General features: G+C 35.9%; 1 protein-coding gene across 4 annotated transcripts; it reads right to left on the reverse strand.

Moving 5' to 3' along the window:
- Positions 1-15,593: 15,593 nt before the first annotated feature.
- Positions 15,594-26,613, reverse strand: LOC104111195 (aspartate aminotransferase, chloroplastic). 4 transcript variants are annotated; one of them, XM_070182617.1, is made up of 12 exons: positions 26,537-26,613; positions 25,596-25,667; positions 25,436-25,501; positions 24,045-24,239; positions 23,862-23,900; positions 23,687-23,776; positions 23,477-23,585; positions 23,296-23,405; positions 22,406-22,549; positions 21,829-21,995; positions 21,323-21,587; positions 15,594-15,944 (listed from the first exon to the last, which is right to left on the reverse strand). In XM_070182617.1, the coding sequence occupies exons 2-12, from the start codon at positions 25,665-25,667 to the stop codon at positions 15,813-15,815; spliced, it is 1,389 nt and encodes a 462-aa protein (XP_070038718.1). In that variant the 5' UTR covers positions 26,537-26,613; the 3' UTR covers positions 15,594-15,812. The 4 variants fall into 4 exon arrangements, with proteins under 4 accessions (XP_070038718.1, XP_070038720.1, XP_070038716.1 ...); XM_070182619.1 differs by having other exon boundaries at positions 25,596-25,702; positions 26,537-26,586; XM_070182615.1 differs by having other exon boundaries at positions 26,445-26,573.
- Between the last annotated feature and the right edge of the window lie 438 nt (positions 26,614-27,051).

Raw genomic sequence — 27,051 nt, forward strand, 5'->3', positions numbered from 1 at the left:
TTAATTGCTCCATTCAATTAATTGAAAATTTCACGTACCTTTATACTTTTAAAAAGCATCACATTAGTCCTTTCATCTTTTGTTTTGCAAGCAATCTAGTCCTCTTAACTTTTACTTTGTAATGGTCTTAACAACCAATTTTAACCACTAAAACTTAAAGAATAAGGTCTAATCATGATATTTCTCCTTAAAAAAGAGAGAATAAATAAGGAAAGCAAGGTCTTAAGTTGTTGGTGTTTATACAAAATGGGCATTTATTGAAGAGATATACTTCTGTTATTTATTGTGATATTATGCAAAATTTAGCCCATTTATCCCACTTTATTGACATTTTTCACTTATTGAAGATCAATTAGAATATCGGTTAACTAAATTTTGTTAGCAATTTTACTCAACTTACATATGCAGGAACTAGATATAAAGTCTTTCTATATTAAAATCGCAAGAGGCACTTTTCCAAATCTTAATAAAACTTCACTTAGTCTGCATATCGAGAAATGAATAGTGGAAAAACATTTTGAGATAGAAGGAGTAATATGTTTTAATCTGTAGTTCTATTTTAGGTGTAAGTTCAAACAAAAATACAAGTATAAAGCCCAAACAATAAAATAATAGAGAAAATGACCCTCTATAGCCCCTCAAAATTTTAATAACCCATGTTTTTCTCCATTGACACGAAATGGCCCCCCCCGGCTCAAACATATTACATCTAATAGCCCGAAAGTCTATTTTGTATATTTTTTGTATAGTGACGGTCTATTTTGTATATTTTTTGTATAGTGACAGTCTATTGTATATAAATTGTATAGTGACACTCTATTTAGTATATTTTTGTATAGTGACAGTCTATTTTGTATATATTTAGTATAGTGACAGTCTATTTAGTATATATTTTGTATAATGACAATCTATTTTGTATAATTTTTGTATAGTGACAGTCTATTTTGTATATATTTTGTAATATACCAATATTCAAAAGAAATGCTCTCCAGTCTAATACATAGTCTAAAAATATAAGACGTGGGGTCTACCTCTACATTGGTCAAACTTTTGGGACTACTACTTGATTTGGAGTGATTTTGTTTCTTGTCTTTAAGTTGAAGGTTTCAAGAATTGAATACAAGATTTGTCAAATCTCAGCAGTTGTAGTATGAATACTAATGGTGTCCAGGCTCCAGCTTCGACCTCACCGCAAATCGTGAAATCGAAATCAAAACCCAGCCAGTCTAACCCCACTATGCTCGATCTCGTTGGCTTTAGATCTGGACAGAAATTCAAACACCGGCGACCCTCCATTAAATCCGGCGACTCTTTCTTCTCATTTTATTTACTGTTTTTTGGGGCTTTTGATATTATAAACAACCTTGCATATGGATGAATTCGGTTCGTCACCGGTTTCACACACAGAACCGGATTATCCGCCTGAGGCGTCACCGTATTCTCCACCCTATAAAATTATTTCCGGGATGTTATCGGCGGCTGTTCACTCAAATGCTTCATATTGCTCTCAAATTTTATTTCAGGCAAATCAATATCAATCCAATTATCTTTTATCTAAAAACTATCTAAAAAGGAGTGAAAATAGGGAAATGTAGTTGATTTTTTTTTTAACTGGGGTGCATCTAGTGGTTACAGAGTTGAAAAGTTTGAAATTTGAAGAGGAAAGAGTGCAAGTGGTTTTGGGCTAGCCCTTGTAATTGGTTTTGGACTATTAATTGTATGGTTTATTTTGTGGCTATCGATTGTCACTAGTTTTTCCCGGATGACTATAAGTGATAATTGCTCAAAATAATATTGACAATGATGGGTTAAAAAACTCATGGTATATCAAAGTAGAAATGACACAAGTAGCAACTTTAAAGGGCTGTTATTTAGGAATTAGTCAGTGCATTTAGAATTTCAGTTTTTCAGTTTAAATTTTCAGGACAAAAATGTCCTGAGTTATCCTGAAGTTAAGATTTTTAGTTTAAACTTTTAGGACAAAATAAATACTGACTAATCTCTAAATAGCATCATTGAGAGCACTTGCCCCGTATATCAATAAACTTTATAAAGATACTTTAGTAATTCTTGAAGTCAAACTTAAGTTGATAGAGGCTTTTCTGACAGTTTACCAAATTAGTAGTGTGGATTGTGATAACTTTTGGATACCAAATTTAGAAAGGAAAACTTGGTTGGACTACAACACTATCTTGTCTCAATCTTAAAAGTAAACCTCGATGGCGATAGATCTTAATAAATTTAGCTTGTTTTAAATTGTTTTTAGGTTTCATATTCTCATCTAAATATTTTTCAATTAAATAAGGAATGTTTGAAAGTTTGGTGAACTGCTATGCAAAGTGAAAACTTGTAAAAGCTAAAGAATGCACGAATTGAAGAGCCTCATTCATAAGCACTTTTTGATTTTTGCTATAAAGCAATAACACTTAAATTTTCTATTCTGGATCCATTTTCATTAATTTTTATCATATTTTATCGTTTAACATAATTTTTGGGTAACTTTATGCGAAAATGAAAAGAAACAAGGGTGCAGTATAAGACTAGGAAATGTCCAACTGTTTTGGTCCAACTGTTTTGGTCCAACTAATCATCCAACTATGGGTGTATTTGGTACGAAGGAAAATATCTTTTTAAAAATATTTTTCAATTTTTTCATGTTTGGTTGGCTTAAATATTTTCCCTATCAAGAGAAAGGGAAAATATTTTTCAAAACTCTTCTTCAATCTTCCCCACTCTATTCCCCAGAGTCCGGAACCAAAGTGTGATCTTTTTGGACTCAAACGACAAAAATAGGTAGAAAAAAAATTGACTACCATTTTATATATAACGTGTCGTTAATGTATAGCGCGGTGAATAACCGCACTATATTTGAACTCAAAATTGGCGGAATGTATAGCGCATATATAGGAGGCGCTATAGTCGGTCCTACTTAAAAAAGCGGGACATCTCCTTCCCCGACCAGAAACCAGCAGAAACCCAAAAATCCCCCCCCCTCCCCTCCCTCCCCTATTTTTTAAGTAAAAAAACTCCATTGGAGCCCACCCGTTCCACAAAAAGTGTATCTTCTCCATATTGTAGCAAGCTAACACCGGATCCCAGGCGTTGTCGTGTAGTGGTTCTCGTCTATTGCTTTTTTCGGCCCCCAAATCATCAAATTTTCACATTTCAAAATACTTTAAATCGAGGTATTCCAACTTACTTTTTGTTAAAACTCATGTATATAAAATGCTTATCAGTTATTTTTTACTGTGGTCTATGTTTTTTTGTGTTCGTTTTGTGATTTAATTAATTTGTTATTTTTTATCCGGATTAGATTATTTATGTGCTAAAAAATTAATAAAAAAGATAAATTATTATTTTATGAATAATTAATGTTATATGTGATTTTATTGTTGTACATATATTAATATGTGACTTTATTGGTGTTTAGTGCCCTTTAGTGTTATGTTATGCTCTTAAATGTTATGTAGTGCCCTTTACTATAGTAAAACTGATAATAAATTTTAGCTTATGGTAGTTGACTTTGTTCTTGGCCATTTAGAATAGTGTTACTTTAGTGCTCTTTAAGATTTCGTTGTGTAGAATAAAAACTACGTGCTCTCCTTAACAAACTCGTATAGAGTACTCAGTTATGAATTTAATGTATCAGTAGATAATTATCAAATATTAGATAGGAATCATAAAATAATCAGTTGCCGGAAAATTTGGGTAAAATATGACAGTATACAAACAAATCGTTACGAATGAAGTAAATTCAATATTATTTACTATTAAGTTTGTAGCATTTTTGTATATGATTAATTATTGAATATATCTTGATTACTTATGAAATTTTAATAGATAATTATGTTATAATTCAAAAATAACGTAAAAAAGAGCATAGTTCAAACAAAACCAACTAACACATGAAATTAATATAGAAAACTTATCATGTTAAGTATTTGTTATATGAATAATTACTTAATTGCCTTTTTTAGTAATTAAAATTAATCATTTAATTATCTGTTAACCCCTAAAATATCTGAAAAAAAAGATGATAGTTCAAATACAAACCCTCTCGAATTTTAGTCAACAAATGTAAGAAAATAACATAAAAACAATAATATGGAAAAAATTTCAAACTAAGTTTTTTTATATGAATACTTATTAATTATATCATGTATAGTTATAAATATTAATTTATACCCAAAAATAGCTGAATAAGAAACAAACATATAAAATAATAAACTAACATATAAAATAATAATATAGAAAATGTATCAACCTAAATAATAATATAGAAAAAATATCTATTAAATATTAATATAAAAGATATTACAATATATTTAAAGATGTTAAACAATTAAACAGAAAAATACCTTAATTAATATTGTTCAATTTACTAACATCATCATTGAGGTTCCCCTTGTGCACCCTGGACCTACATCTCGAAATCAAGCAAGTGGTCTTATTGATGATAGCGATGAAATACGAGAAATGTGTGTCAACTAGGGCCTAGATTACGATGCCCTCGGTCCGAAATGGTGCGTACAAGATGTTGACGAAGAAGATAAAGACAGTGACAATGAAATAGTGCAGACAATGAAGATAATGGCGAATGAAAATTATTATTTATTTCTTGGGGTGTATGTTAAATTGTTGTATTGAATCTTTAATGCTAAATATCAATTAAATTTAATCCCATTGGAAACATAATTTTATTTCATAAATTTTGCAAATTGAACATTTACAAACATTTAGTACAACAAAAATACTAAAATAAAACACTACATTTATCCTTGATAATTGGGCACATTGGATGAACAGTCACCTGGAGCTGAATTACCACTGCTTCCTAAACCAGCTGAAGGACATTTACGACAGTCGTGTCCTATTTGGGAACATATGCCATATTTACGTGCATAAACGGTATCACCAATATCCATTTGGTTCCGTATCCGCGTTCTTTTTTGCACTTACTGTTGACGCACATAATCCTTGTTACACACCATTTTAAATGGTTCCGGCGGCCAATTATGCTCATCACCTACTGGCTGCAACTATCCACTATAGGTGTTTAAGTATGCAGCAACACTATATTTTTTATCAACGTACCTCGTTGCTGCGAAACCTTTATGTTGAAAGTATTTCATGGAATGTGAGCATGACAAGTGATAGATTGACCATTTTTCATAGGAGCAATCTTCTGACTTCATTGACGGTGTGTGTATTTTTCCCGCGGTTGTGATGAAGACCAGTGCGAACTTCAAAAGTATTTCGCTCGCTGCAATACTGCAAAAATGAATGCGACTGTGCTCGCTTCCTATATTTCTCAAATCGTTTCATTGGTTGTGGCATAAATTCAACACCCCTTTCCATCAATGATGATGCACCTCTAGATCCTTCAACAAACCTCTCCACAATCTGCTTGAATGATATCCGCATCATGGCAGTGACAAGCAATCCACGTGTAGACTTCAATAACCCGTTGAAAGACTCTGACACATTTGTAGTCAAAATTTTTCATCTTCTACCACCATCCTTATGCAAAGTCCACTTGTCAAGCTCATGTCGCATCAACCAACGATAGGCTTCTGGGTCTTCCTGCCTAATTAATTCCATTCGCCTCCTGAATTTACACTCTTGGTGATCTCTTGCAGCCATCCACATTAAATCATGTAAGTCTTTGTTCGGATAAGCCCTTTGAAAGTTGGCCTTCAACTGCCTAACAAGGTAACGGTGGTAGGCATATGGTTCCTGCTATGCATGCAAATTCTGTATAGAACTTGAAATACCGCCATGCCGATCAGATATTAGACAAATACCTTGTCACGACCCCAATTTCCCTCCGTAGGATGTTGTGATGGTACCTAATCTCTACGACTAGGTAAGCCTAATAAATTGCGGAGAAACTGAATATAAAACTGAACTCCAATCTCAACACATAATATATAAATAGAAACTGCGATTTAAATAATTACAACTCCCAAAACTCGGTAAAAATAAGTCACAAACTTCTAAGAGCAAATACTAAGTGTCTCCATATATTAGAGTTTAAAGAGAATAAGGAAAAATAACATAGTAGGGGTAGAGGGGGACTCCGAGGTCTGCGGACCCTAGCAGATATACCTTGAAGTCTCCACGTGCGGCCCAACTCACTGGTATCTGGTCTGGAAGGAAGAACCTGGATCTGGACAAAAAGATATGCAGAAGTATAGTATGAGTACACCATAACGGTACCCAGTAAGTGCCAAGCTTAACCTCGGTAGAGTAGTGACGAGGTCAGGTCAGGGCCCTACTGGAATAAAATGAAATAAGGCAAAAAATATTATAATAGAATGACATGACTGAGAAATGAACAACAAGAAATTACAGAAAGGTAACAGCACAACAAATAGAGATAAACAACAGGGGGGCTCCCGAGGTACCGCCTCGTAGTCCCAAATTTAAATACATAACAGGGGGATCTCCCGAGGTACCACCTCGTAGTCCTAAAAGTAAATATGCATGACAGGAAGATCTCCCGAGATACCGCCTCGTAGTTCCAAAAGTAAATATGCACAACAGGGGGATCTCCCGAGGTATCGCCTCGTAGTCCCAAAAGTAAAAACGCAACTCATAAATTATGGAACCATAAATTTATGGTAAGGAATACTATAGTTAAAGACCGAATAGAATAATCAATTAAACAGGTAATTCAACTAAGCATGTTGCACGAATTTTACGTAGAGGTTAAGATACGTAGACATGCGATACTAGGCTAAACATGACAGCTACACATGCTAAGGCAACTCAGTTAAGGAATTCAAAAGAAATCTACTCAGCAAGAACCGGAATTTCCACAATTAGCACGTATACGCACTCGTCACCTCGCGTACACGGCGCTCACATACCACAAATTATTACAACAGTACCAAATCCTAAGAGAATTTTCCCCACATAAAGTTAGACAAGTCACCTACCTCAAATCTCGCTCAATCAATCGATAAAGATGCCTTTCCCTCGATTTTCCGACTCCGTATGGCCCAAATCTAGCCAAAAGCAATTATATAACATGAATACAACTACAAGAAACTAATTTAAATCATAAATCTACGACTTTAGCAAAGAATCGAAAAATAGCCCCAAAAAGTCGACTTGGACCCACGCCTCGGAATCGGGTAAAAGTCACAAAATACGAATATCTGTTCGATATCGAGTTCACCCATACCAAATTATCAAAATTCGACACCAAGACCTCGATTAAAATCTCAAAATTCGGCCTAAGGATCTTCCACCTTTTCCCCCCAATTTCTCAACCCACATCCTTAATTAGATGAAGAAATTAATGATAGATTAGTGGATATTAATAAAAAATGAGTGTAGAATTATTACCCAAATATTTTCACTGAAAATCCCTCAAACTTTCGCCTCAATCTGAGCTCTTTAAGTCCCAAAATGAAAATGAGATCAAACCCTTATTTTTCCCCTTCTTCAGCCCAGTCAAACCGCATCTGCGGCCCAAGAATCGCTTCTGCGATGCCGCACTTGCGAAAAATCATCGCAGGTGCGGAAAACACTTAAGTCCTGGACTTACGCTTTTCGGTCAAAGGCCCGCATTTGCGGAACCGCTTCTGCGATACAAGGATTGCACCTGCGACCCAAAGCGCTTCTGCGCTTCTGCGGAAAATGTTCTGCTTCTGCGACCACTGCTGGGCAAGGCCAGCTCCGCATCTGTGACTCGAAGCTCGCTTATGCGAGTCCACACCTGCGGCCAATCCCACTGCAAGTGCGATGACACCAGAAACAGCCCAGCATCAGTTATTCCTCTAAGTCCAAAAATGATCCGATAATGATCTGAATCACACCCGAGGCCCTCGGGACCTCAACTAAAAATACGAATAAGTCCTAAAACATCATACGAACTTAGTCGAGCCTTTAAATCACATCAAATAACGATAAAAACATGAATTGCGTATCGATTCAAGCCTAATAAACTTTAAAACTTCAAACTTCTACATCCGACGTCGAAACCTATCAAATCAAGTCCGATTGACCTCAAATTTTGCACACAAGTCATAATTGAGATTACGGACCTACTCCAACTTTCGAAATCGGAATCCGACCCCAATATCAAAAGGTCCACTCCCGGTCAAACTTTCCAAAAATCATCCAATTTTCCAGCTTTCGTCAATTGACGCTAAAATGACCTACGGACCTCCAATTCAACATGCGGACACGCTCATAAGACTAAAATCATCCTACGGAGCTATTAGAACCATCGAAACTCCATTCCAGAGTTGTCTTTACATAATTCAACCTACGGTCAATTCCTACGACCTAAATTTCCATTTTAGGGACTATGTGTCCTATTACACTCCGAAACCAAAAATAAATCCTCCCGGCAAGTCGCGTAAACACAAAATGAAGTAGAGGGAGAAATAAATAGAGGTTCGGGGCTAGTACTCTCAAAAAAACTGGCTGGGTCGTTACATACCTAAAGGCTGTCTGACAACATGCTCCTTCAAATGGTTCAAAAATAATGTCCACGTCTCTTGGCTTTCATTGGCACAAATGGAAAATGCTAGGGGAAATATACTTCCATTAGTATCTACTGCAACGGCGATCAACAATTTAATATCATACTTTCCATAGACATGAGTGTCGTCTATGGATATTACCGACCGACAATGCACAAAACCATCAATGGCTGGTTTAAATGCCCAAAACACATATCTGAATATGTATTTTGGTATTCCTGGACTCCGCTCAAGCTTCCATTCAAAAATAGTGCCGGGGTTAAAGTGTTGTAATGCAGCCATGTACCTGGGTAGAGCGGCAAATGGCTTATTCCAGTTACCATAAACAATTTCAAACGCACGTTTATGCCCGAGAAATGCCTTTATTTTGGTAATGGTACATCCATATACCTGGTGGACAGATGTTATACACTCTTTGATCTTGTACCTTATGGATGCTTCAATGTGTGGAATCAAGACAAGAGAAATCAAGTCAACATTCAAGTTAATATGATTCCCGCTGAATGTGTCCATTTCACAAGTGTGGGTGCCAATGTATTTCCCCACAATCCACATATTTATTTTCAACTTTCTCGCACGCAGCATCCAATTATAACCTTGAAACCATCTATGACAAGTAACATTGTATACTTCCATAGATGATTCATGAACCACAATCTCACGATACTCTTTTATGCGGTACATCCGCACCGCCCTGCTTAGGCGCGCTTTATCAGCAAAAAGCATGCCCTTTGACAACACCGTTGCTCAAGATTCATCCCACATTGCTGTCCAAATTTCGTCAAGATCCCTTGTGAGGTTATCCACATCCGACATACTTGGTAACTGATCAGGGTAGGGAATCTCCCTTGAATGAAACGACACATGGAAAACGTACACTCTTGGTCTAACGGAAGGTGAATCATGCTCCCTCGTCAAATCAGGTTCATCATTCTCGTCCTTATCATCATCACCCTCATCAGGGAAGGGTGTGTCGTCTCCAGACTCATAAGCATTGTTGTCATAATCACTATCATCTTCGTGACTTTGCGCATCTACCATATCCCGATTAAATATGTCATCTTCGGGCAATTAAGTAAGGACATGACCTTCAAGTTGCTCGTTTTCACTGCACAACCAATAAAATAATGAGTTTCTCAAATTTATCCAACCATTACATATAAACCTTATCACTTAACTTACAAATCATAATGTGTTGATATCTCATGATGCACATTATCTTGTTGCTGATGACTCCCGGATGGACCACCATGATCCAACACACCAAAACTAGGGATATTCCAATTGTCTGTTGGTTCATAACTTGTAAAATTCATATATGGACGGTACTCCATGTGAAATATATGAGTATTAATACAAATACAATACATAAAAATAAATATCGTAACACAAAGAAAAATTGAAGTTTACCACTCGGCTTGTGGATTATGTAAACTTGGGGAAAAATTATGTCTTCGCTGCTCATTCGCCCGTGGAGATAAGTTTAGATCTGGCAAAACTCTTTCACCCGGAACTTATTCGGATAAAACTGCACCAAAAAAAATCACCCGATGATTGAGGGATATCCCTATTTTGTGGAACCCCAATATTGCGAACGTCTTCAGCCTTGACGTACATTTTCAATATTTTTATCACAAGAAGTTCCCGGTGTTCATCCGGAGTCCTCAAAAAATCTGTCAGAATTACATCGTCTTCAATGTTAAACTCAGCATAACAAGCAACCCCTTGCGGAGTAACAGAATACAGATATCTTCCGGTTACTTTAATATTAACCGAACGTTTGCTCACACTCATTTTTTTTACATAACAACGATACCAATCTATCGTACTCCATTGTACGTGGCAACTTAACATGACACTGTGGAGAATAACTATAGCGTACTGAGTTATTCTCCATCACAACCTCCCCCTCCCCCCCAATATAATGAAACCCCAATTTTTCGCTCTTCGGACATTATGATAAAATACAAAATAACTTAACGAACAAATATTTCGGAAGACCTGAAGGATCCTGAATGAATTTTTACCAAATTTTGAAACTCCTTAAATAAGAAAAAAACCAGTTCGGTGGGTAGAATAATTGAGGTACAGCGCATGCATAATAAGGGCTATATATGTAGGGCGTATACTGCATGCGCTATACCCATATGAATTATTGGTGGGTCAGTAAAGTGCAGATCAATTATTGGTGGGGCATGAAAGTTCAAATATAGCGCGATTATTCACCGCGCTATACCTTAATGGACAAATGTGCCGTTAATATATACTGCGGTGAATAATTGCGCTACATATAAAATGGCAGTCAGTTTTTTTTCACCTATTTTTGTCGTTTGAGTCCAAAAAGACCACACTTTGATTTCGGACTCTATTCCCCATCACCCTCCCCCCCCCCCCTCCCCCGCGCGCCACGCACACACATCTATCCCGCCGCACCCCTACCCCACCTCACTACACCCACCCACCCTTCCCAACCCTGCCCTACCCCCACAGTAAATAGAAATATTATTAAAAATAGTTTATTTTCATGTTATAGATATAGTACTTTTTTTTTTCATTTCAACAAAATGAGTATTTTTTTTCATGATATAAAAAAAATATTTTGTTTCATTTCAACAAAAAAGTACTTTCTTTTCATGATGTAGAAAAAGTATTTTCTTTCATTTCAACAAAATAATGTAGTGAAAAGCATCTTCTTTTATTTCAACAAAAAAGTATTTTCTTTTCATGATGTTGAAAAAGTATTTTATTTTATTTCAATAAAATGATGTCGTAAAAAATATCTTCTTTCATTTCAACAAAAAAAGTACTTTCTTTTTGTGATATTGAAAAAGTATTTTCTTTCATTTCAACAAAATGATGTAGTAAAAAGTATCTTCTTTCATTTCAACAAAAAAAAGTACTTTTTTTTATGATGTTGAAAAAATATTTTCTTTCATTTCAACAAAATGATGTAGTAAAAAATATCTTCTTTTATTTCAACAAAAAAATACTTTTTGTTCATGATGTAGAAAAGATATATTTTTTCATTTTCAACAAAATGATGTAGTAAAAAGTATCGCCTTGCATTTCAACAAAAAAAATACTTTCTTTTTATGAGGTAGAAAATATATTTTCTTTTCATATCAATAAAATTATATAGTAAAAAGTAAAATCTTTCATTCCAACAACATGAGTATTTTCTTTCATTTCAACAAAAAAAAAATACTTACTTTTATGATGTAGAAAAAATATTTTCTTTCATTTTAACAAAATGAATACTTTTTTTTCATGTTGTAGAAAGTACTTTCTTTTTCAACCAAAAAAAGAGTATTTTCTTTTTAGTTAGGCCAAATACATACGAAGACCCCTAAAGTTGTCACAATATTTTATTTTAGCATTTTAACTAGAGCTTGTTCCTATTAGACACTCCAACATAATGTAAAGTGTCCCAATTATACACAAATAGTTGACATGGCAAAAGAGGTGTTCCAAACTTTCCTTAGGCGAATAATACTTTTTCCTTTCTTTTCAAATGACTTTTCTTTCTCCTTGTCTTCTCTGCCACCATTATCTCCCAGTATATTTTCTCCTCCTAATTTTCACCTCCTAGTTTTCTTAAGATTCATTCTGTTTATAACAATAATTAATTCATCATTAAAAATACAACCCCGAGATTTCAAATATTATATATTTTTAGCAACATAAATACTAAAGTTTGAAGATATTTAAGTTTGACTCCTTCACAGGTCCTCTGTTTCTTCTTACAATTAGGTTTCAAACAGCAACCAAGCAATTTTCAAAAGCAAATAGACATCAACCCCGTTGGATTAAGAATTCAGAGACAAACCAAATTCAAGAAAATATAGAGAAACCCAGTAAGAAAAACGCATAATTGACCTACCCAAAATCAGTATCGACTCATCACCTCAAAATCAAGCAATTTTAAAAGCAAACTGAGAGCAGAAATCAAGATCCACCCAGGAAGAAATTTTTTCATTTTCTTCTAAAAGGACCAGCAAATTGAGATGAGAAATTACACAAAAATCTATCATTTTCATAGTCATTTCCATTATCAAATTTGAGAGCATAACTTTTAAAATCAAACTGAAACTGTGTCTTCTTCTTTGAATGTTTCTTGTGGTTTCTTCTATTGGGTCCAACAACAGGTTCATTCATCTTTTTATTATTCATGATTTTTTCTTCTTATCACATCTTTTTAATTTGCTTCACCTTCTTGTGTTTGGCTCCATTTAAAATAGGGAAATAAGATATTTTACCATAACAAAATGGTGACTACTATAATGGAAAAATAAGGGGACGAAGAAACTTTTTCACCTCCATTGTTGGGCTCTTAATCAGTCTTCTCAGGTTTGAGATAATTGGAAAGGAATAAGGAAGTGAGGACTGTTTCACTAAAATGGATCATTTTTGGCTTTGACGCAGGTTCAAATTACGTGGAACTAAGAAACACGTGTCAGGTTTTTATTTCATGGCTTTTACAGGTGGGAAGCCTTATGAACACGCGCCTGAATTTATCTTGGATTTGGAATTTTGTGTTTAATTGGTACATTCTGAATAAGGTTGGAGGGTCTATAGGAACAAGCCCTAATTAAAGTGTCAAAATAAAAAATTATGGCAACTTTAAGTGGCTGGATATGTATTTAGCTTTTTAGTTATGTAGCACAAATTTCAACATTATTTTTGAGTGAAAAAGTAAAGCAACACATTAGTCTCGTTTGGGCTTGTGTAATATTTTAAGAGAATAATTAAATTCTTGAAGAAAATAAAGTCATGAAAACGTTGGGTATTTAGAGTTTATGAAAACGTTGCATATGGTGTTCATCGACTTAGAAAAGGCGTACGATAAAGTTTCGAGGGAGATTTTGTGGAGATGTTTGGAGGCTAGAGGTGTACATGTTGCCTACATTAGGTTGATTAAGGACATGTATGATTGAGTAAAGACTCGAGTGAGGGGGAGAAGGAGGGGGAACTCAGACCATTTTTCGGTTATGATGGGGTTGCATCAAGGGTCAGTACTCAGCCCGTTTTTGTTTGCTCTGGTGATGGACGTACTGACGCGCCACATCCAAGGGGAGATGTCGTGGTGTATGCTATTTGCATATGATATTGTATTGATTGACGAGACGCGAGACAATGTGAACGAGCAATTAGAGGTATGGAGGCAGACCCTGGAATCTAAAGGTTTCAAGTTGAGCAGGACCAAGACAGAATACTTGGAGTGTAAGTTCAGTGGCGAGACTCTAGGAGGGGAAGGGAAGGTGAGGCTGGACTCGCAGGTCATCCCTAGGAGAGGGAGTTTTAAGTACCTCGCGTCTATTATTCAGGGGAATGGGGAGATTGATGAAGATGTCACACATCGTATTGGGGCGGGATGGATGAAATGGAGACTCGCTTTCGATTTTTTTGCGTGACAAAAAGGTGCCACCGAAATTTAAGGGTAAGTTCTACAGAGTGGTGGTCAGACCAACGATGCTGTATGGGGATGAGTGTTGGCCAGTCAAGATTGCTCATGTCCAGAAGATGAAGGTAGCAGAGATGAGGATGTTGAGATGGATGTGCGGACACACCAGGTTAGATAGGATCAGAAATGAGGTTATTTGCGATAAGGTGGGTGTGGCCTCTATTGAGGACAAGATGCGGGAAGAGCGGCTTAGGTGGTTTGGTCATGTGAGGAGGAGGAGTACAGACGCCCCAGTGAGGAGGTGTGAGAGATTAACATTGCAGGGCCTACGGAGAGGTAGAGGTAGGCCAAAGAAGAAGTGGGGAGAGGTGATTAGGCAAGACATGGCGCAGCTTCAGCTGACCGAGGACATGACCCTTGATAGGAAGGTTTGGAGGTCGAGAATTAGGGTAGTAGAGTAGGTAGTGTAGAATGTTCATAACATTAGTATTGGCACGTAGTCTCGTTTTCTGTTGGTAGTAGATTTTTATGACTAACCGTTGTTTTCTTTCATTGTTGATCACTTTACTGTCTTGTTGTTTTATTCTGCTTTTATATGACTTTTTGATACTATCCCTTTTTGCCTATATTTTTATTAATGTGGTACTTATAATATCCTGAGCCGAGGGTCTATTGGAAACAACCTCTCTATCCTCACAAGGTAGGGGTAAGGTCTGCGTACACACTACCCTCCCCAAGCTCCACGGTATAGAATAATACTGGGTATGTTATTGTTGTTGTTGTTGGGGGGGGGGGGGGGGGTTAAGGAAAGTAGTATAAAAAAAATTATGTTTCTAAAAAATATTTTTTACTCTCCAAACAAATACTAGAAGATATTTTCCGGAAAAAAACTTTTTACTCACCAACCAAACATGGGAATAAGTGATAAAACATCTCGTTTTCCTGAAAAACATTTTCTAGTATTTTCCTTTCGTACCAAACACACCTTATTTGTTTAATTCTTTTCTTACATAACTACTACATATTTCATAAGTTGATATCTTAAATTTTGCGTCAAATCAAATGATGTCATATAAAATGGAAGATAAAGTATTTTTTTTGTGTCAAGTAAGATGATGTCATATAAAATGTAAGATGTAACTTACTATATTTTGGTCCGATGGAAAAGGGAAAAAAAAAGGTACAGCAAGTGTATACAAGAAAGTCTAAATTATCATTAACTGGGTCGTTCCATCTAAGTTAGCCAAACATAATTTTAATCGGTTTGAGTAAATTTATATAGATTAGAAATGATCTCATCCAATAATATGTACAAGTAGCACACCTATAGGATAAAGTAATAGAAGATTGCTTGAAATAAGTTATGCATGTTATATGTGGAGCTCTAAATGCATCACTGAGCAAGTGCGAAGCCATAATCATTTAATATATTAAAAAGGAAACAAGGTAAATTGAAAATCACACTAAAAGACATTATCTCAAAAAACCTAAAATATTCCAAATCCATGTAGATTTGGCGAAAAATATAAAAGCAAGAAAACAAAAGATCCATATAAGCAATACCGACAAGTAGGATAAAGCTTAGTCATGATGTTATGTTTGTTAAGAATCCTATAGTCTGCTTAGAGATTTTGTATGTCAACAAAAATATAGTTGAAGTGATAATTAGCTAGACTAAGATGTCTACTCGAGTATTTCGCTCTGGTAAACTTTCTTACATAATAACTTCAGAATCTGGCTGTTTAGAAGTTGTCCCAAAATTTGCTACATACAGATGAAATCTGTGAACCGCAGACAAGTCAAAAACTATTATTATTACAATATTTGAGGATAACTTGCTCAAACTAAGGAATGAACTACATTGAATTTCCTCCAGATGTTACTATGAACTACTATTCTCATATCCAAGATTTTTAGCTGACATTGTAGTATGAGTCAATTATGGCATCTGCAAGATATTCACATTTGGCAGCAGATAATCCAGCCAACGATATCCTCCCGTCTTTTGTCATGTACACATGCCACTTGTTGGTCATGTTCTCGCTCTGTGTAGCCAAGAAGAGATATCAAATATGAGCACGAGAAGTGCAAGTACAGGGAAAGAAATGTATGCATTTAACTTTAGTCCATAGTTATAATCCAGTAAGGAGACTCTCACTGCACTATCTTTTGCATATTAAACTTATGAAATCGGTCAGAATGGAAGGAAAGAATGTCTTAATAAAAATACGTGCTGAGTGAAGAATGCGCTTTGTGATGAATGATCAAAGCTAGAAAGTTGTCAACCAAATCAAATTGAATTTAAGCATATTGTGATGCAGCAATTGTTGAATTTTGACAAGATTAATGTGAACTAGTGTGAACATTTGAAGCCTTAAGAAATTGGTAGATGCATTTTTCGTGCATTTACATTACATGTTCACACTTAATATGATGTCATGCATGACATTATTAAGGCCATTTCTCTTCTATAAATAGCAAGGGTTTTGTTCATTTGTAAACATCTCTCACTTGCCTTCTTATTTCCTAAGGCATTTGAATCTTCTTTCTCTCTTGTAGTATTTCATTTGTATTTTTGGAGTGAAATAAATTTGAGTTGATTGTGTCCGAGAACTAGGCAAAAAATCAAATTTTGCCGAACCTCATTAATTTCTGGTGTTCATTTTATTATTGTCTCATTTACTATTTATTAGCTACCTTTAGATATAATAGTTGTGATTTAATCACTTTCTATATATTCGGCTTCCGCAACAATTGGTATCAAAGCCAAGGTTCTATCTTAGTATGCTCTGTGGTTGCAGCAGAGTCTGAACTTCCACATCAGAAAAGAATTACTTTGATGTTCTGTACTGTCAGCAAATAAATAATATCTATAGCAAAATGAGAGATAATAAAAATGAAGAGTCCACATCGGGTGTCAATAATACGTCGTTGGCATCTTCGCTTATGACAAGAATTATGTCAAATGCGAAATTTGCAGTTGAAATTTTTGACGGGTCAGGATATTTCGGGATGTGGCAAGCTGAGGTTCTTGATGTCCTTTTTCAACAAGGGCTAGTTATTGCCATAGAAGAAAATAAACCAGACAATATCGGAGAAGGAGATTGGAAGATTATCAACCGCGTTGCTTGTGGTACCATTCGATCTTACCTCGCAAGAGAACAGAAGTATCCATACACAAAAGAAACTTCTGCAAGTAAATTGTGGAATGCGTTGGAGGATAAATTCTTGAAGAAAAACAGTCAAAATAAACTTTACATGAAAAAAGACTGTTACGCTTCACATATGTTCCTGGTACTACAATGAATGATCATATCACCAGCTTTAATAAGTTGGCGACAGATTTGCAGAATATGAACGTGACTTTTAGTGATGGAGATATGGCCTTAATGTTATTAAGTTCACTTCCCGATGAGTACGAGCACCTCGAAACTACTCTACTTCATGGGAATGATGAAGTGTCTCTCAAAGAAGTTTGTTCTGCCTTGTACAGCTATGAACAAAGAAAGAGAGAAAAACAAAAGAGTGGAGAAGGAGAAGCACTGGTCGTGAGAGATCGTTCTCAAAATCATATGAGAACGAAGAAAGAAAGATCCAAGTCAAGATCCAGACCCCAACAAAGATGAATATGCCTTTTGCCGAGAAAAGGGGCATTGGAATAAAGACTGTCCAAAGTTGAAAAACAAGGCCAAACCTAACAATGGAAAGGCTGTCATGGATTCAAATGTAGCTGATTGTGACGACTCTGATTTCTCGCTAGTTACAACTGAGCCATTCAAACCATCTGACATATGGCTGATGGATTCAGCTTGTAGCTATCATATGTGTCCCAACAAGGACTGGTTCATTGATTTTCAAGAAGGAGAATGTGGAGTTATTCACACAGCAAATAACAATCCTCTTACCGCATATGGTATTGGTTCAATCCGATTAAGGAACCATGATGGATTGATCAGAATATTAACAGATGTTCGATACGTACCGGAATTGAAGAAAAATATCATTTCTGTAGGAGCCCTAAAGTCAAAGGGGCTCAAAGTCGTTGCAGAAAATGGGGTAATGAGAATATGCTCTGGTGCATTAGTGGTAATGAAGGGAATCCGGCGAAATAATAGCATGTACCACTATCGCGGTAGTACAGTTATTGGGACAGCAACAGTGACATCCAGTGATGACAAGGAGGCAGAAGCAACCAAGCTATGGCACATGCGCTTGGGACATGCTGGAGGAAAATCCTTAAAGATTTTATCAGATCAAGGATTGTTAAAAGGAGTAAAGACTTGCAATTTGGAGTTTTGTGAGCATTGTGTCAAGGGAAAACAAACAAGGGTTAAATTTGGAACATCAATCCATAATACTAAAAGTATTTTGGATTATGTTCACTCGGATGTTTGGGGTGCTTCCAAAACACCTTCATTAAGTGGGAAACACTATTTTGTAACCTTTATTGATGACTTTTCCCGGAGAGTATGGGTGTATACTATGAAAACCAAAGATGAGGTGCTGGGAATTTTTCTCAAATGGAAGGCGATGATAGAGACTCAAACAGGCAGAAAGATAAAGTGTTTTCGCACAGATAACGGTGGAGAATGCAAAAATGATCTTTACAATAAGATTTGTGAAGATGATGGCATTTTGAGACATTTCACCGTCAGAAATACACCACAACAGAATGGAGTGGCAGAACGCATGAACCGGACTTTGCTGGAGAAGGTTCGGTGTATGTTGTCCAATGCTGGCTTGGACAAAGAATTTTGGGCTGAGGCAATAACATATGCATATCACCTCATTAATCGTCTACCATCTGCCGCTATTGGAGGCAAGACACCATTTGAAAAATGGTATGGAAAACCTGCTGAAGATTATAATTTTTTACATGTGTTTGGCTCAATTGCATATTATCATGTGAAAGAGTCAAAATTGGATCTGAGGGCAAAGAAAGCTATATTTATGGGGATTACTTCTGGAGTCAAAGGATACCGATTATGGTGTCCAGAGACAAGAAAAGTTATATTCAGCAGAGATGTTACCTTTGATGAATCTGCCATAATAGATAAGGTGACATTTGAAGATGTCAAACAAACTATTGGTGCTTCAAAGCAGGTGGAGTTTGAGGAAAAATTAATTTTCCCAACACAGGGAGAAAACGAGGAAACAATAGAAGATTTTCCCCTGGAAGAAGAGTCAGTGGAAGGGGAGATTCCAACTCAGGAACCCCAACAACAACTTGAATCAATAGCAACCAGCAAGCCAAAAAGAACAATAAAGAAACTTGTTCGTCTCATAGAGACGGTTGCTTGCGCAACCTCAATTGTAGCTGATGGTGTTCCTACCACTTATAAAGACGCAATCCAAAGTTCAGAAGAAGATAAGTGGAGGATTGCCATGCATGAATAAATGCAATCCCTTCATCAGAATCGCACATGGAAATTGGCCAATCTCCCGAAGGGCAAGAAAGCAATTGGGTGCAAATGGGCATTTGCAAAGAAAGAAGGATTTCCTAACCAAGAAGATGTTCGCTACAAAGCAAGATTGGTAGCCAAAGGGTACGCTCAAAAGGAGGGAATTGATTACAATGAGGTGTTTTCTCCAGTCGTGAAACACTCCTCCATTAGAGTTTTGTTGGCTTTGGTAGCACAGTTTAATTTGGAACTAGTTCAGTTAGATGTAAAAACTGCATTTTTACATAGAGACTTGGAAGAAGAAATCTATATGACTCAGCCAGAAGGATTCAAAGTTGCTGAAAAGGAAAATATGGTGTGCAAACTTGAAAAATCGTTGTACGAATTGAAACAATCTTCTAGACAATGGTACAAACGATTTGATAAGTTTATGTTGCGGCAGAAGTACAAAAGAAGCAAATACGATCATTGTGTGTATTTGCGCAAGCTTGAAGATGGATCCTTCATATATCTTCTCCTATACGTTGATGATATGTTGATAGCTTCCAAAAGTCAAGAGGAAATTGAGAAGTTGAAGATTCAACTAAGAAAGGAGTTTGAGCTGAAGGATTTAGGTGAGGCGAAGAAAATTCTTGGCATGGAGATAAAAAGAGATAGATATTCAAAGAAACTCTATCTATCTCAGAAAGTAATAGATCGATTTGGCATGAATGAGAACACGAAGTTGGTTAGCACTCCTCTTGCTCCTCACTTTAAGCTTAGTGTTGCTATGTAGCCGAAGAATGAAGCTGAACAAGAGTATATGTCAAGAGTGCCATATGCAAATGCCGTTGGTAGCTTGATGTATGCAATGGTTTGCACAAGACCTGATATTTCACATGCTATCGGAGTTGTAAGCAGGTATATGCATGATCCAGGAAAGGAGCATTGGCAAGCTGTGAAATGGATTCTACGGTATATTTGTAATACTGTAGATGTTGGATTGATTTTTGAGCAGGAAGATAGTCAGTATCTGGTTGGATATTGTGACTCGGATTATGCGGGTGATTTGGACAAGCGTAGATCAATTACTGGTTATGTTTTCACTATTGCAAATGCACCAGTTAGTTGGAAGTCTACTTTGCAGTCAACGGTTGCTTTGTCTACTACTGAGGCAGAGTACATGGCAATTACGGAGGCTGTAAAGGAGGCAATTTGGCTTCAAGGGTTGCTTAGAGATCTTGGTATTGGTCAAGAAAACATCACACTATTTTGTGATAATCAGAGTGCTATCCAATTAGCAAAGAACCAAGTTTATCATGCAAGGACGAAGCACATTGATGTTCGATATCACTTTGTACGAGATATTATAGAAGAAGGTGGAGTCATGATGGTGCAGAAAATTCGGACTACAGACAACCCTGCCGATATGCTAACAAAAGTAGTGACTGCGATCAAGTTTTAACATTGTTTGAACTTGATCAACATTGTTGAACTTTGAAGATTGGAGTTGAAGACACAATCAAAATTTATCAGTAAGAGAAAATTGCAAAAGTGGAATCTTGCCAAGGTGGAGATTTGTTGAATTTTGACAAGATTAATGTGAACTAGTGTGAACATTTGAAGCCTCCTTTTAGGAAGAAATTGGTAGATGCATTTTTCATGCATTTACATTGCATGTTCACACTTAATATGATGTCATGCATGACATTATTAAGGCCATTTCTCTTCTATAAATAGCAAGGGTTTTGTTCATTTGTAAACATCTCTCACTTGCCTTCTTATCTCCTAAGGCATTTGAATCTTCTTTCTCTCTTGTAGTATTTCACTTGTATTTTTGGAGTGAAATAAATTTGAGCTGATTGTGTCCGAGGACTAGGCAAAAAATCAAATTTTGCCGAACCTCGTTAATTTCTGGTGTTCATTTTATTATTGTCTCATTTACTATTTATTAGCTACCTTTAGATATAGTAGTTGTGATTTAATCACTCTCTATATATTTGGCTTCCGCAACAGCAATAACTTAATTCACGGGGTTTTACCTGAGCTTTGTTGAGGCCTGTGAAGGAGAACATTCCAATCTGCTTCAGAATGTATGACCAGTCCTTTCCACTTTTATCCTTGGCGGAGAGGCTATCATATAGCTTCTGTCTCACACTCTTTATCCTTCCTGCCATCATTTCCATCTCTTGTTTCCATTCATCAAAGAACTCAGGAATTCCAACGACATTGGCAACAATTCTAGCACCGTGAATGGGGGGATTTGAGTACATTGGTCGAGCAAGCCTTTTTAGCTGGCTTTTCACCCTGTAAGTTAGTAGATATGCATCCATTAACAGAAGAAAAGTTATATTGGTTCAACCACATAAAATCCAAAGGAGATTAAAGCATCTCATCTTGCTATATTGTATAACAAATCATACACGGAAAGAACTGCACATGCATAACATAAATAAATGGCATCATACATTAACCAAAATCTTCAGTGCAACATCATTTTACCAATACAGAGGAGAAATATGTAGATTATTAGTGCTGGCCGTTGTACCTTGTCGCTGCATCAGCAGATGAGCAAAGAACATTAATAGCTCCAATCCTTTCTCCATACAGACCCAGATTTTTACTATATGATTGAGCAACCAAAAGCTCCATGCCACGTGCAGCAAACAATCTCACAGATGAGGCATCTTCATCAAGGCTGCCGCTTGCGAATCCCTGCAGTGCAGCGTGTAGACAGATGAGGCATCTCGATTATTATAGTATACAGCTATTCAATCCAATTCTCTGGACAGAAATGACTTCAGATGATCTTGTTCTAATAATTTCACTGAAAAATCAGTAAATTTCATTGATAAAAACCAAGACGGTGTAAAAAAATATGGACAAAGTAACACATGTGGCTTAACCACCAACATCAATCAAATTCGCTCATCTATCAATACAACAATGTATAGTCTCCACACACCAAAAGACAAATGAAATACGAGAGATCTTTCACTATTTTGAAACCATCTCCTATATCTTTCATTCTTTTCACACACGCACACACAGCCATCAAAACTTCTAAGAAACTTGGAATTCTACAACTTCACCAAATGAAAATAATTGGGTTTAGCACAGATTACCTGGTAGGCAACATCAAAAAATGGAATGTGGTTCTTCTCCTGAATTACATCAGCAATCTTTTCCCATTGTTCAATTGTGGGATCAATACCAGTTGGGTTGTGTGCACAGCCATGGAGCAAGATGAATGATCCTTCAGGAGCAGCCTATAAACAAGTAGTTTCATTAAACTATGTCAATGACTTACACAAAAGCTGGAAGGAAAAAGCCTTTTCCATCAGACTCTGTTTTTAGACGTGGGGAGAGAGCAAGGCGGGCAAACAAGACTGCACATACACATATATCAGACATAGGAGAGACATCCAGTACTGGATAATCCTATTTTCTTCGTGAGAAAATGTTGAAAATAGAAATCGACATTCACAACCGACATAGGAACTAAAGATCTAAAAGGAAAGAGTGCAGCCTATTTTTAGCATATTCCATCCTCACAAGAAAAAATATATTATCAAACTTGTTCTGTCAATTCCTTTCACATCCCAAAACATAACAAACTTTCTCTAAGTGTGAGCACCAAGTTCCTCTGATTTTCATTTTCAGAAATATGACTGCTCACACTGAAAGAACCAAGTCACTCCTACCAAAAAATAGAAAGAGAAGAAAAGCAACACACAAGTCATTGCCATTTGCCAAGGGCGCAAATTGTCCATGTTTAGCAGAGACAGGATCGATGCAAAAATGGGAAGGAAGAGCAGGAAACAGAAAAAGCATTTGGGAGATACAATGCTATCCTAGAATGAATAACGCATCTCTCCTTCAACGACTGAAAGTCAAAGCATGTCCCACATGCAAAGGCACCATCAATGGACTTGTGGAGAAAGGAAAAAGACACTGCTCACTGCTGCTTTACAATTTCAACCACAAAGATTACAAAAGTGAGGAAGATAATAACCTTTATATCTTCTATCATCCCAGCAAAATCTAGACCAACTGTTTTGGGATCATAATATCGATATTCAGACCAAGGCACCCTGGCATCATTGAAAATGTTCTTATGATTTCCTGCAAAACATAACTGCAAAAATCAGTATTATGAGATTCAACCAAATTAATCCAAAGCACTATATACGTACCCCAGGTTGGAGATGATATCAAAACCTTAGAGCCAGGGAAGTAACGCTCTATCAGTGCTGCAGCAATACGCAATGACCCAGTTCCTGATAGACCTTGAATAGTAGCCACCTGATCAAGAAACATACAATGCCATTCAATCCGTGGAAACTGAATCTACAAGTTTGTTCCAGGATACTTTTTTGCTAAGAGTTAAAAACCAAAATACTTACCCTTTGTTGCTGAATCACTGGATTATCTGCTCCAAACAATAACTCTGCTGTGACTTTGTTGAATGCAGCCAAACCTTCTATTGGAAGATACTATATATTCATGGACAAAAAATAAGTAAGAAATGGCACCAAGAGACACTAATAGGCCAAAAGATGAATTTAGTATATCAAGTACCTCTTTGTTGTCACCTCTCTCTAGCATAAGGTTTTCTGCCTACAGAAAAGTAATTTCCTCATCATTCAGATGCAAAACTATAGAAAGTTATTACTATGTTTAATGACGAACACATGGGAACAAGGTTAAGTGACTCTTAGTTTACAAACTACGTTGAGCATAAACAAGAGACCGAGGACTTACTTTTTTAACAACATTGAGGACATAGGGTTGAAGATCTTCTGTGCGGTAAGCTCCAACTCCAAGGTTAAGCTTCAGTTCATTTGTATCAGCCTTGAATGCTTCAGAAACTCCAAGAATGGGGTCAGGAGGAGCCATTGTTATTCCCTCAAATCGAGAGACGTTCACAGAAACAGCCATAGTAGTCCGACCATTTGACTATAAAAAAAGAAAAAGAGAAAAAAGTAAAAATTTAAGATAAGATCACAATTCCCAAATTTAGAAAATAATATCAATGTATCATCTTTGGTTCATGCTCCTCCCTCCCCGAGGGTTTGGATCTTTTTGCAATATAAATTGAGCAATCTGTCCGAGCTCGTTGTCTTTGCCTTTCTCTTCTGGGCTTTTTTCTAAGGATCTGGTGAGTAGGAGGACTAATTAAAGCCTTTGAGCACATTAAACAGCTCGATGTAGATTACAAAAAGTAGAAACATAGATATTAAAGAGCCCTGTTGAATTGAATGTTATAAAACCCAAAATGCTGTACAAACTGAGGCATAATTTTTGCTTTATAAAGTGATCTGAAGCACAATTTTTTTATAAACCAATACCATAATTGAAGATGAGAATGTTAGCACTGAAGGGGGACAAGAAAGAATTATCTTTACTAATAACATTTTGACTCAAAACAATGGTAGAATTAGACCCCTATAACTCTGATATTACAAATAGAAGTACCAAGAAGATCTTGAGCCACATTTTAGCAAATGGCAAAGTTCAAACAAGTTATTTACTAGTACTATTTTATTCAGAAAAGAACTGATGTAACTTAAATGTCATGTTTTTCGTTCTAAAATGTGCCAATTGATGTCTAAATTCCTAAACGCCATAAAACCCCAATCATTGATACTAGCAAAAGTTTAACAGGCCTCACTGTTATACTTCTAATAAACTGAACGGAACCATCTATCACCTTTCTAGTTAGTAAAATACCCTACGTTAAACTGCAACTTTATAAAATAATTCTATATTAATATCATCCCTCTCAAGAAACCAGTACTGGCAAAACGCCGTTTTTGAATTTCAGTATATGGATAATAAAATCAATTCTGTAAGTTGGTTAGGTAATCACTTATATTCATTACTCCAACCAGATTTTTATAATTAGAAGTGCCGAAAGAATAATAAGTTCTGGAGTTGATTTACGGAGCATGATTGGATCATCCTATATCATACACCAAAAGCAAGAAACACATGTTCATTTGTATGCAAATCATTCCATCCCCACCATTATTCCCAATTAAACTCTTCTCTTCTCTTCTATACTCTAAAGGACAGAACCTACAGGGAGTTGCTCTATATCAGTAGAGCTATTACCTCTCACCAAATGTACACAAACAACACAAAAATCCTACCTTTGCCTTCGCGAAGTCTTTCCCGAAAAAGGCACTTTGGCTAGTAGTCCCCAGCTTTAGCTTTGACTGTTCAAACACAAACAACAGCATGAATCCACCTCATTAGGAACAGTCTAAGATAGGGCAAATTTCCAAATAATGTAATTCACAATGAAATTACCTTGAGATTATCTTGCAAGGAAAATGAAGCTGATGGAGCGGCAGAAGCTAGAGAGAACATTGTGGAAGCCATCTGGAATTTAACGGAACAAAATGCTAATCATTAACCTATAAAATATGCTAATCATTAATCAGCTTAATTCTGAGCCAATTCAGTTGAGATTTAAACTAAGATGACTAAAGAACTACGCTTGCCCTAAGGATCTAAACAGATTCAAACTTGAATTAATGAAATAAAAGAACCTTGCCTTATTAGCTGGAGTACATGTGTACTCTTTTTCATTAGTAAAAGGCAGATTAAGCCACAAAAATAAAAAACTTTTTTTCTTCCTTTTCTACTAAATGCCTGGTAAGGTCTGACTTTGTCTTCGGATCATAAAAAAAGTAACAGAGTAAAATGAATCCAACTTTAAAATTTCAACTAGATAATCACTAGAAGTGTTCAAACTTATCCATATAACAGCTGTGTTCAATAACCAAGAAAAAATGCGTAATTCAGGAATTAAACATCAAATGAAGCTACCAGGATACGAAAGATAATTACAAATTTCATGTAAGATCAAAACCAGAAAGTACCAAACATAAGAAAACACACAAAAAAAAGAAGACACAAGCAGGTAGAAATAGATAGAGAATTGCTCAAACTTATGTATGACTGAGTGTCAGGGCACACTATGTATCAAAATCGAAATTCAAGTAAAATTCAACGGGAAAATGTGAAATCAAGCTAATATAATAACAAGATTCGAGGATTCATATAAGATCAAATCAGAAAGCACAAAAAGATACAAACCAAATTAATCAGCCACTTAAAGATTGGGAACACAGAAAGAAACAAGAGTTGCCTTACAGCTCAGGAAGAAGAGAAAAATGGGGAGGCTTTGGTTTTACAGGAAAGCGAAGAGAAAGGGAAGGACTGATCGATGAAAACGAGGATCTAACCTTCAGATGTTCTTCCTTCTTCAATCTTGTTAGTAATAAAATGTAGTTACAATTTATGTGAACTATGTTTCACTACTAAGTTTTAAAAAAAATAATGATTTTTGTAATTTGTGATAGTAAACAATTAAAAATCGCAAGTGCCAGAGGATTTGTGTGATTATAAAAAATTTTCGTACAATTGTAAGTTTAAGCAAAATTATTTTCAAATTTAAAAATTGGTCATTCTTTTTGGAACGGACCAAAAAATAAATAGGTTCCTCCGTAATATTTTATTACTTCTTTAATTCAATAAATAATGGAGTATTGGTGATTCCTTTTTTTTTTTTTTTTTTTGAGAAATGATATTTCATTGTTGAGAAAGGTTTATTAGTTTTATGAATAAATAATTCGAATTTTTTTTTACTGTGACAAACAAGTACAAATTTTGACTATGGAGTATGAAATACCAATTTAACTAAAAAATGATTAAATAGGATTTTGTGATTGCTTAATCAACCATTTTTATTGACAATTAC

Source organism: Nicotiana tomentosiformis, chromosome 8 (assembly GCF_000390325.3).
Source record: "Nicotiana tomentosiformis chromosome 8, ASM39032v3, whole genome shotgun sequence".
NCBI classification, from domain to species: Eukaryota; Viridiplantae; Streptophyta; class Magnoliopsida; order Solanales; family Solanaceae; genus Nicotiana; species Nicotiana tomentosiformis.